Raw genomic sequence first — 11,081 nt, forward strand, 5'->3', positions numbered from 1 at the left:
ACGCAATCGTTAATTTTTTAAGAGTTTCTCCTGCTTGCACACCTGGAGGCAGGAGATTATACCCTTACGGTAGCTCTGCAAATGCCACAGATATTTTCCTGTTCCCAGATTCCCTCCCTCCCTCCCTCCAGGCAGGGTCCTGACTTGTTTATAGTGTGACTGGCTAGTCCTTCCAGTTTAACGCTCTCCAATATAAAGGGGTAATTTTAGGATGTGATTGATTCCAGCATGGAGAGCAGCCAATATCGGGCTCAAAAATCCATTCGCAAGTGTGTGAAACACGAAACATGCATCAAACGTGAAATAAAAAATTGTTGGAAAAGGAGCAAGCATCTTCGCTGTTTAAGGGGCTAAGCCCCATTTTATGTGCAGCACCATCACATACATGGGATGATTTTTATTCTGCTCTACCAAAGATCTGAATTCTGCCCATACCACCTACTGAAAGTCCAATTTTGTCTGCATTTCACTTAATTCTGGGCTTTTCCGTGGGAGATCCTGCCAAACAGCATTAAAATCACTTGTGGTTGCATGGAATGTGCAAACAGCACCTTCTTGCATGCAAAACTGGACAGCCTCCTAGGGAAAACGTTCTATCTGCTAGCGAGCCAGCCAGGAAGTGTCTTCAGGATAAAAAATGAGGTGCAAACTGCAGCAAAATACAGCATTTTAAAACACAACGTCGATGTGAACGCTGCCGGGGTGCTCTATGAACTCCTACCCGTGAAGTGCCACTATGCCCGAGTGCCCCTGCAAGCAGAAAAGCCAGAAAAACTGCTGCCAAGTTCAGGCGGGCTCTAAATAACTTAAATCATTTTATTATATATGGTCAGCAGGACATGTAATCAGATGATTAATGGGTTTATAAACACACTAGAGAGCTCTCCCAAAAAGGAGACTGGCTCTTTGGATTACCCCTACTCTTATGTATTAGAAAACTGAGGAAGCTTAATAAAACCTAGGCTGGCTTGAGCTCAGTAAATGAATATTGATTATAAATCATGGCGGGAATGGGGGTCTCCTCGGGAATGGTCAGGCTGGGGATGGCAGCTCCCACCAGTGAGTGGGCCTGCTGCCCCTGGGCTTTGGGGAGGCGATGGAGGCGGTGAGTGAGGGTTGGGGACCCGGTTTGGAGCAGAACGGGGTTGGAAGCACCCCTCACACCGGGCAGCACGCCGGCATGGCGGCCGGCGGGCTGCCCGAAGACTACAACTCCCAGCATGCATCGCGCGGCCCGGCCCGTCATGCGTCGCTCCCTCCATGCATCACGCGCCTCTCTTCCGCGCAGGCGCAGAGTGGGCTTGACGCTGTGAGGAGGAGGAGGAGGCGGCGGCGGCGGCGGCCATGGCGCTAAACAGGAACCATTCGGAGGGCGGCGGCGTCATCGTTAACAACAGCGAGAAGTGAGGTGCCATCCCCTTCTCCCCTCCTCCGGCCGCAGTCGCTGGGGGATAGCGAGCAGCTGCATCTCTCCCCCTGCCCTCCTTCCTCCTCAGAAGGAGCGGTTGGGGGGGGGGGGGGGGGGGCGGGCGCCGCGGGTCACGTGGTGCCGAGGGGCTCGGGGGGATAAGGGGGATGGATTAACCCTCTCGGTGCTGGCGTGGCTGGGCTCGTCCTTCCCTCTTCTCCCTACGGGGATAGGGGTTGTACGTATACCCCTGCTCCTGGGTCTCTCCGGGGGGAGCTCTGCTGGGCCTCAGCCGCGGGCCTCCCCCCGCCACACGGCTCCCCTCTGCAGCCTCCCTGCTCCCCTGACTGCTGCTGGCTCTTACTGCTGTCCCCAGCCTCTCCCGCGAGTGCTCGGTGAGGGCTGGCAGAGCTCAGCCCCCAGCCAGGTGATTCTGGCCTGGACCCAAGCCTCATCCTTCTCTCACCACCCGGTGCTGCTGGAGAGCTGGGATGCTGCACCTGCAGTGTGCCTTTGTTCAAGAGGTGGCCACTTGGGAAGTACTAGGCTGCCTGCCCGGTTTGGTTTGCTGGGTTTCTTGCGCACACACCCCCTCCGTGTGTTCGGAAAGCAGCAACAGTGTTGGAAAAAGGTGCTGGGATATAACCATGGAAACAGAAAGCCTCCACAGAGCTGCCTCTGTCTGCATGGCAATGGGCTGTCCTCACGCTCTGTGTCTGCCAGCGTTCTTTGGTTCTGATGTGACAGTCACCTGCTTCTGGGACAAAGGAGTAGTTCATTCTTCAGGGCTTCTTTCCATGGGACCGGTTAAACATTGGTGTAGGAATTCTGCGCCTGACTTCCATTTGGGATGTGACCCTTCTTAGAAGAATTTAATAAGATCAACTCTGGGGCTTAAATTTGTATTCACTGAGACAAACAAGTGCGGCAGCTTAATGTGTTACCGTTCCCAGTTGTCAGCCTACCTTGGATCAGGGGTTACCTCTCATGCTTGTGGTGGTTGGTTCAGCTGATACGCTGTAGTGTGAGCAGAGCTGCTGGCCCCTGTGCCCTTCTGGAGCTTTTGCTGGAGGAACAGGTACTTGCTGGCAGAAGGGAAGGGCAAATGACTGAGGATGGTAACACGTAAGCTGTCAAAGATAAAGGTGGTGGACGCTTCTCCAGCTTTAGGGATTAGAGTCCCTAATATGGGTGCTGTTATGTTAATACAAGTTACCCGCTGCATCCATGCAAGGGTATTGCACTGGTTTTAATCAGGTCAGTTTCTAATTGAGAATTAAGGAGTCAGTGCAGACAACATGGGTTAATGAAGTCTGGTGGCAAGAAAGGGGAGTTCCTCTTGATCACATATTTGTGACAGAGATGCTTAAGCTGTGGTTAGACCTTCAACAGCCGTGTTGCATAAGCCAGCCTGAGCAGTTCTTGCTTCAGCAGTCCTTCCTCTGTTGTGTTACTTGTGGTGAACCAAATTAGGGAACTGATCCAGCAGAAATGCAACAGAACTTAAAAAAATATATATATATATCTATGTCAGAGATCTTGATCAGTTTAATTGACTAGATTCACTGCCTGGCTATGCAGACAGCGGCAGCTGTGCCAGCACACTGAGGAGGGAACACAAGGCTGAGAACAAGCAGCCAGTACTACTGAAGTTGCTACTGCCAACAAAAAAAAAAAGTGCAAGCCAGACTGATTTTGTCTGCTGAGCACTGGCCTGAGGTTAAAGGCAGTTTTGGTAGGTCAGTAAACTTATATGCATATTGCACTTCTGCCTTGAGCTGTAACACTGTAACACTGTGTCTCTTCTCTCATCTTGTTTGCAGCGTTTTGATGACCTATGATCACATAGAAATTACCTTCAGTGATATTGAACCTATGCCAGATGCCTTCAAAGGGACCAAGAAAGGGAGTGTTTTCTTGACTCCCTACCGAGTAAGTAGTAAAAGGCTTTATCTTGCGTAAGGAGATAAGGGCTCTTTGCGATTCTGTATTTAAATGTCCTCAATGCATGAAAGTCAGGATAATCTACTACCCCTTGAAGTATGGCTCATCCTCTCCCTCTGGGGAGCGTTATGAATTCATTGCATATCCTATCTATTTGTCAAAAGATAGTAAATCTGATTAGTTCTTATACAGGCAGCTGTTTAGTCTGTCAGGCATCTTCAAGATTGGAAATTAGCAATGGTCTGGAAATGCTGAATGCAACAGCACAGCTACTGAATCATAGCTGTGTAGAGCAGCGAGTTCTCTGGAAGCTGGGAGGAGTATTATCTGAGCAAGGGTAGTCTTCCTGGAAGGCTTTATTGCCTTGAGGCTTCAGTTTACCCTTGTGGCTGTTCTGTGTAGCTTTTGGCTTGCAGAACTGGCGAGGAGCTTCAGATGTGGGAGGGAGTTTCAGTCCATCAAAAAGTCTCTTCAGATAATAAATCGGGGCTGTGTTTCCTGTTTGTTTTAAATACCCTTTGTAATGTTATTTTCTTTTCAGGTTATCTTTGTATCGAAGGGAAAGGATACTATGCAGTCTTTCATGATGCCTTTTTATTTGTTGAAAGATTGCGAGATTAAGCAGCCTGTCTTTGGAGCAAATTATATCAAGGGTACAGTGAAAGCAGAGGCAGGAGGTATGTATAGTACAGATGTATGTTCTGTATCTTAGTTCAACTACACAATTCATAGCAAAGTAAGTATCCAGTGTAACTGAAAATGGATACTGACCAAATGGGTTTTTACAGTACTGCTAAAATGTGTTTCTTTGAAACTAGAGCTAAAAATATTCCTCTTATCTACTCCCTGTACAGTTACAATGAACAGATCTGTTCTGCAACTGATCTCATTCCTGCCCTCTGTGCAAAATACTAAGTTCAATCAGCCGGGTGATCTCGCTGAGTAAACATCAGAGCAGAGTCAGCTAGAGTGAGGATGTCATTTTGCTTTGGTCAGTTGAGGTTACCTGTTAATTCTGTGTCCAGGTCCTCCTATGCCAAAATCTCGTGATCCTTTCTGGATCTGTTTGGGTTTTCAGGTGCAGATCTCCAGAGCACTGTTCTCCATCATCAATTTCTTGTGCAATTCAAGGAAAGGCATGCCATTGCTATAGTGCATCTTAGCAGTAAAAATGACACTCGGAAGAGAACGGAGTGTCTTGAAATTATGGAATCTTCAAGGAGCGCTTTCATATTATGTTCAATGAGAAGGTTGTGGTAGACATTTTCAAGAATAATTTTTTTTTTAATCACTGTTTTATGCTTCCCTTTTTACGAAAGGCACATAGTTCAGTAAACTCTTTCATCCCTAGCTTGATTTAGTCTGTTAGTTGTGCCACTGAAATCACAGTGCAGTGCTTAGGAGACGTCAGTCTATAATCCCGAAATCAGCATTGTAGCTTCTGTGTGGGAGCAAAGTGAGACTATCCAGTGTGAGAGGAAGCTCGAGCAGTAACTACAAACTCTGTAAACTGTGTGAAAGGCAAATGGCTTTAGCTAAATCTTTGTGAGTTTTCCCCAGAGGCTGTCTCCTTTAATGAGGATGTTGCTTTAACAGCCATGAGAGGCTGGTTTAGCTCAAAAGGCTCTTTAATCTACATGTCCCTGTTTCAGCACTGACACAGCTTCTTCTGCTTTGATGCATTGTTCTGACTCTGGGGCTGTGCATGTTTTTCTTTTTTAGTCTGTAATATGAGATGTCACTAATTTTTTTTTTGTTATTATTATCCTGACTTGAAATATCTTCCATGGACTCTAATGGATTTATGTGGACCGTGTTTTTCATTAAGCTCTTTGCTTCCTTGGGCACTCAAACTCCCAAACTAATTTATAGCTGACAGTTAGGTGTAGTTGCAAAGGCTTTTTAGCAAACGGGATTAACAAAATCCCTGTCTTCTGCACTAATCTTATACAAAGCTAGAGCAAATCCAGCGCTTCTGATAGCTTGGTCTGTTGGCAGCTGGTGTGGTAACAAGCACAACTTTAGTAAGCTTTTGAAGGTCTCCCTCATTGATGTTTCTTCTTCAGGTGTCTCTTGACCTGAAAATACCCCAATGTGACTTTTTGTGGTAATAGATTTGGATTTTTGGGATAAGCTCTTTAAAGAATTATATACGGGGCACCTGTAGATAAAGCATGGAAACTAAATAGCATCGAAACGGCTTTTCCTTGCTTCTGAATTCTGCCTTTCCTCCCTGCAGGCGGCTGGGAAGGATCTGCCACCTTCAAGATGACCTTTTCAGCTGGGGGTGCTATCGAGTTCGGGCAGCGCATGCTGCAGGTGGCATCGCAAGGTACGGGGATCTGGCAGCATCTGCCAGACAGTTTTGTGGCTTCAGGAGGCTTTGCCTTCGTCTCGCAGCAAGAGCAGTTTTAAGTTGCAACAGGTTGGATTCAAATCCATGCGAGTTTCAGGCTTTATCTGGAACTTCCTTGCTTTAAAAAATACTTTTTTCACATCCAATGAACAGCAGATTTATTGGGATGGAGCTTGTTTGTTGTTCAGCTAAGGATTCTTTAAGTTTTTGGAGGTCTTCGCCTGCATTTGATGCAGGCTTGATGTTTTGATGACGTCAACTTTATCTTTACTTTTCCAGTCTCCAGAGGTGAAATACCCAATGGAGCATATGGCTATTCCTATATGCCAAATGGATCCTATGCTTTTGCACCGGCTGCAGCTAATGGGGGCTATCCGTACCCACCACCTCCTCCTGGTAAGTCTGGGAATTGAGGATGGGGATTATTCTAGTTAGCAAGAGTTAAAATAGGTAAAAAGGGGAAGAAACACAAATTTTACATAGTCTTTTAGACTGGATCTGATGCCTTGTGCAACTTTTGTTTCTGAGCTTAATTATATTTGCCTTTGGCTTGTTTTGGCTGTATGCTATGACCCGCCCAATGGAGTTAAGTCTTTTGCTGTGTTATTTCCTTTCCTGACAGAGTTTTATCCTGGCCCCCCCGTGGTGGGTGGAGACATGGGTTACATGCAGCTTCCACCCCCGCCGTACCCAGGGCCCATGGAACCCCCTGTTAGTGGTCCAGACCTGCCCTCCACTCCTGCAGGTAAGAAGTGTGTTGAGGTGAATTAGCTCACAACTGTTTTGTTACCCGTGAAACAGACATTGTTTCTTGTCTGTTACATCTTGGGGAATTTAGAGTCAATTTAGCAGTTAAAAAATTGTTTAGGAGAGGGATTAGGGAGCTCCTCTAATCTCCAGCCTTGTATATCCATCTCAGTCTGGAGGCCAGCCTGGTTCTCTCCAGGGTGGATACCATTAGCAGGTATTTTGCAACTGGATTTATTCTTGTCGTGGCAGAAAAAATAGTTTGTGATTCTCCTATTGTGGTAATCTTGCTCTGTTAGATGAATAAAAAGAAATCTATGCTGAAATATGTTTCCAGTTCATTTTAGTTAGCAAATGTGGCTTTGCTGGTATTTGCTCCCCTTTCCCCCATTTCATGCTAATCTGGTTACTTTTGCTTAAACAATATGGAACAGAGGAATAGATAATGGAAAGGAACGGGGGAAAAGTCAGTCTCGTTTTCACTCATTTGGGATTTATCAAAATTATTTTGAACATGGACTTAAAAAGTCTGCGGGGGGGGGGGACCGACGGACCCAAAAAACAAACAAACAAAAAAAGCAAAAAATGAGCTTTTGTGGTTGGATACAACCACAGATCTCTCACAGATAAATTCTTATTCAGACAAATATCCTTAACTTCTGTCTTTTGTTTGAATAAACAACCAATCATCCTTGAACTATTATGTAGAAGGTGGCAGTGATCCACATGGTTGTACAAGATTTTTGTATTCTGCAGAAGTAGAGGATCTGGATTATCTTCATAAATTACCATCTTTAAACTGTGAATCCCCTGACCTGCTATAAACTTGTGCTGATTTTTGTTTTGTCTTGTATTTTCACTCCCAAAAAGGATGGTTTGTTGATGGCCTTTTTAAGGGGTATTGTCTGTATTTAGGCAGAACAGCCGGTAGCATTTATTTGTTGGCTAACAGGCAAGTCCCAGGTGACATTTCCAAACTAAGTCTTGGGACTGTTTGACTTCTGACTTGACAATCCTGTGGCAATTGAATCCTTAGTACTTGGAAGAGATAATGCTCAATCTCGTGTTTGTTGTAGCTATTTTGCACCTCAAGCCTTGGTCAAATAGTGCTCTGTTGTAACACTTGATGGCCAGGAATGTGTGGAGGTTTTGTTTGATTGTAAAAGTTCTCTGCATGTCACCGAATCTGTAACTTCTCCTTCTGTGATAGCTGAAGCAAAGGCTGCCGAAGCCGCTGCCAGCGCTTACTACAGCCCAGTCAACCCACATAACGTCTATATGCCCACGGTAAGGTCCTGTATCATTCTGGTATTGCAATGTGAGCCCAAGTGTGTATTTAGCAGTTCTTTTTCTCAGCCACACAGCAAAGTTTGTCTGAATCAATTTTGGTATTTTGTTGTTGTTGGTTGGTTTTTGGTGTTTTGGTTTGGTGTGGTTTTTTTTTTTTTTTTAACTTAGCCATGAATTGATATTCTTTTACTGTCTTGATTTCAGGACCAGCCACCCCCTCCTCCATACTTCCCACCAGAGGACAAGAAAAACCAATAAGCTAACAGAGAACTTCTCCACAACTCATTGCTTTCTTACTTCCCACTTTGGCAGAATCTTGGGGCATGGTCCATAGCACTGAGGAGTAGCGCCTTCCCCCAGGGCACATAGCTTTCATGGACTCTAGTGGTAGATGTGTGCAGAGCAAGGGGAGAGATTTCAGCAGCCGGGGTTACCTCTGAGGGTTTGCTGTCCTACCGCAGTATTCCCTTCTCCCTGTGCGCAGCATCACTAGAACTGGAGGTTCTCTTCATCTGTGATCATTTCCCTTACGTCTGTTTCTTTTGATACTTAAATTACACCTCTTTAGAGTAAGGAACTGCTCCAAACTGATAATTAACATGCTCATAACATGGATGCAAGGCTCTTGGGTGGGTTGTGAATTTACCTTAGCGTGCAGCCGAGAGCATCTCTGGACACAGGGATGTCTCTGGGTATTCCTCTCAACCCAGAGTATCACATCCAACTCTTCCCTCTGCTACTGAGAAAGGGCTTCAAAGGGAACCTTTGGGATCTCAGAGGAAATAGATCGCTGTTACGTTTTTCAGATATCTATTAAACTATCTTGGTTTTTTTCAGCTAAGTCATTCCTGACAATCCTAGCAAATAATCTGGTAGCCCTCCAAATTTCCCTGCTGTGCACTGTGTATGGAGATGCTGACAAGCTTCCCTTCTTAAGAAAACATATTACCCTTTACAGGGTTGATCAGTAGCATCTAACTAGTTATAGATCATATGGGAACACTAACTTTCTGTTGTCTCTTTTTTCCAGTTAGATATGTGGGCTTGAGATCACTAAGTCCTGAATACTTTCTTCATAGTCTATAATGCACTTTTTTTTTTCTCTGCTGTAACACAAGTTACACATTTTGGCCAGTGAAGCATCTTGCTGCTGTGATTTAACTGGTGAATTAATAGCTAATGGGGAGAAAATAGTTGCTTTACTTCTGCCCTGGAAGCACTTGAGAGAATATGCAAAATGTTGGAATAAGCTTCTAGGTACAACTGAGCTGCTCATTTGAATGTTTAATGCTGTTAGTGTTCCTGGATCAGCTGTGAATTTACTTCCCAGTAACTTGAACGTGGGCTCCTTGGGCTGAGAGTTCAAGCGTTTTCCTTCCATAGCATTGATTCATTGATCTCGGCAACGACTCTAGCATGCAGAACCTCTGCAGGACTGATCACTAACCCGGTTGTAAAACTTTGCATTGTACAAAGCTTTGCACAAATCAGACTTCACTGACTTCTGGCAGAGTCTGTGAGAGAAAATCCTTCCCCGCAAGTGTGAGGAAAGATCGTGTGCTTGGAAACTGCTGAGACTTGCTGCATGCAGCCTGCTTGGAGAGAAAAAAGGTCCACCTCTTGTTTTCTTTTTGTTTGAGTCTAGCTGATTAATCAAATTGCTACTGTCTGTGCACTGACTTTTCTAGAATTGCTACTGCAGTGATGTAAAGAAATGGTTATTTTAAAAACAAATATTTATTTTGAAAATGTTTGATTAATATATTAATGTGAAATGACTTTTGAATGCAGATTTGTTTTGCCAAGACTGTGAAGTAAAAAGAAATCAGCTCAAAACTTCCGGTGTTTGTGCATTTGTGTATGAGTGGGCAAACTCGATGGTGACTTAGTAGCTTCGGATGGAGAGAGGGAGAATTAAACAGCAGCAAAATCACTTGGATTTTGTTCTTGGCTATTCATTGGTGACATTAGTCGCTTGATTTCTCTTGACTGACTTTGTGAAATGAAAATGAGATGTCAAAATCTTTTAACGAATGCCCATTTTGCAATTCCTGTTGTAAACTGGTGAGGCGGCTGCTTAACACTTTACCCAGATGTGTTACCCAGATGGTTTTTCCAGACCACTTATCCCTGCAAAGTTGCAGCCTATTGCTAGAAGTAGTCGAGGGACGCAGCATAGTTGTCGCCTCTCAAATCTGTCTCTAATTAGAAGCGATCTGTAATTTTATCTTTTTTTTTTTTTTTTAAAAAAAAGAAAAAATTAAGTGTGCTGAGATGCCTGGGTAGTTCTGCTCAGTTAGGTCTGAACTCTCTCAGGTGGTGTGGTCCACTTGGTAGCTCTTCTCCCTGAAAAAATGGGGAGTTGTTACTCCGGCAGCATGAAGAGCTCCTCCCGGGCGTGCTCCAGCAGCAGTGCGAGAGCTGTTACTGCTTATGTGTGCGCAGAATTTGGTGTCGGTATAGTTTGGCAGGGTAGAAGAGGAGGTGTTCCGCGTGGGATCTGGTCCTGTGGTCACTGAGATCAGGTGAGTCCCTCCGGTTTGCACTGACATGTCAAACAAGTTATTCAGAAGCTGCTCTACAGGTAACATCCAAACCTTGCTTGGCTTCATTCCTCTTCTCAGCTGCCACTGGCTGCCTTAATTCTCTTGAACTCCCTGATCAACTGGGGTGGACGTCTTCCAGGTTCTCTCCTACATCACCTTTGACTCTTGCGTCCTCCCACAGGGTTGTTTTACTGCATTTTAAGGCTGGCTGAGCCACTTGGGTTTGTTTTCTGTGGCAAGAGCTGGGTGGAGAAGGGAAGCATTAAGAGAGAAAATGTTACAGCCCAGTAGGAACCTAATAAATCCTGTGTTGTAAATCAAATTACTTCAAATCAAGGTTTCCTGAATTACATAAATCCAACTGTAAGATGCTGCAGAAACCTCTCTGTACTCTGTTCTGTTTTAAAATGGCTCCCTCCCAGTTACCCTCTACTCCCAGACAGATAATCCTGGAAAACAGATTGCACACAGTTTCCAGGTCTCTTGCCCAGCATCACTCGCTGTGCAGCTCTCATGCCAACAATCAGCACAAACCCATGAGGTTTTTTTTAAATCTTTCCTCAACTAAGTGTGCTTGAGAGAAGAAACACTTAGATAATCTGCTCTGATGAGAACTTGGCTCCGTGGTTCAAGCTGAGTGTCTCTTCCGCTAGTGCAGACAAGTGGTAAGATCTGCAGAGAGACCATGAGGTTTGCTGCCTGGAAAAAGGAAAATATGTTGAGAGGATGAGTCAGGCTGGAATAAATGAAATACTTCTCTCCTCAACATGGGTATTGGTGAACTAAATCA

The 11,081-nt window shown here is 44.9% G+C and overlaps 1 protein-coding gene and 1 long non-coding RNA gene across 4 annotated transcripts in view; one reads left to right on the top strand and one right to left on the bottom strand.

Moving 5' to 3' along the window:
* LOC142417916 (uncharacterized) overlaps positions 1-11,081 on the bottom strand; it is a 480,711-nt gene that overhangs the window by 461,481 nt on the left and 8,149 nt on the right. The gene's annotated exons all lie outside the window — the stretch shown is intronic.
* On the top strand, positions 1,296-9,581 carry WBP2 (WW domain binding protein 2). Of its 3 annotated transcripts, none has more exons than XM_075518849.1 (8): positions 1,296-1,403; positions 3,232-3,340; positions 3,894-4,029; positions 5,592-5,684; positions 5,988-6,104; positions 6,331-6,453; positions 7,666-7,742; positions 7,950-9,581. In XM_075518849.1, exons 1-8 carry the CDS (start codon positions 1,345-1,347, stop codon positions 8,001-8,003), a joined length of 768 nt encoding a protein of 255 aa, XP_075374964.1. In that variant the 5' UTR covers positions 1,296-1,344; the 3' UTR covers positions 8,004-9,581. The 3 variants fall into 3 exon arrangements, with proteins under 3 accessions (XP_075374964.1, XP_075374965.1, XP_075374966.1); XM_075518850.1 differs by having other exon boundaries at positions 1,318-1,408; XM_075518851.1 differs by lacking the exon at positions 1,296-1,403 and adding an exon at positions 1,878-3,143.

Source organism: Mycteria americana, chromosome 16, assembly GCF_035582795.1.
Source record: "Mycteria americana isolate JAX WOST 10 ecotype Jacksonville Zoo and Gardens chromosome 16, USCA_MyAme_1.0, whole genome shotgun sequence".
Taxonomy (NCBI): domain Eukaryota; kingdom Metazoa; phylum Chordata; class Aves; order Ciconiiformes; family Ciconiidae; genus Mycteria; species Mycteria americana.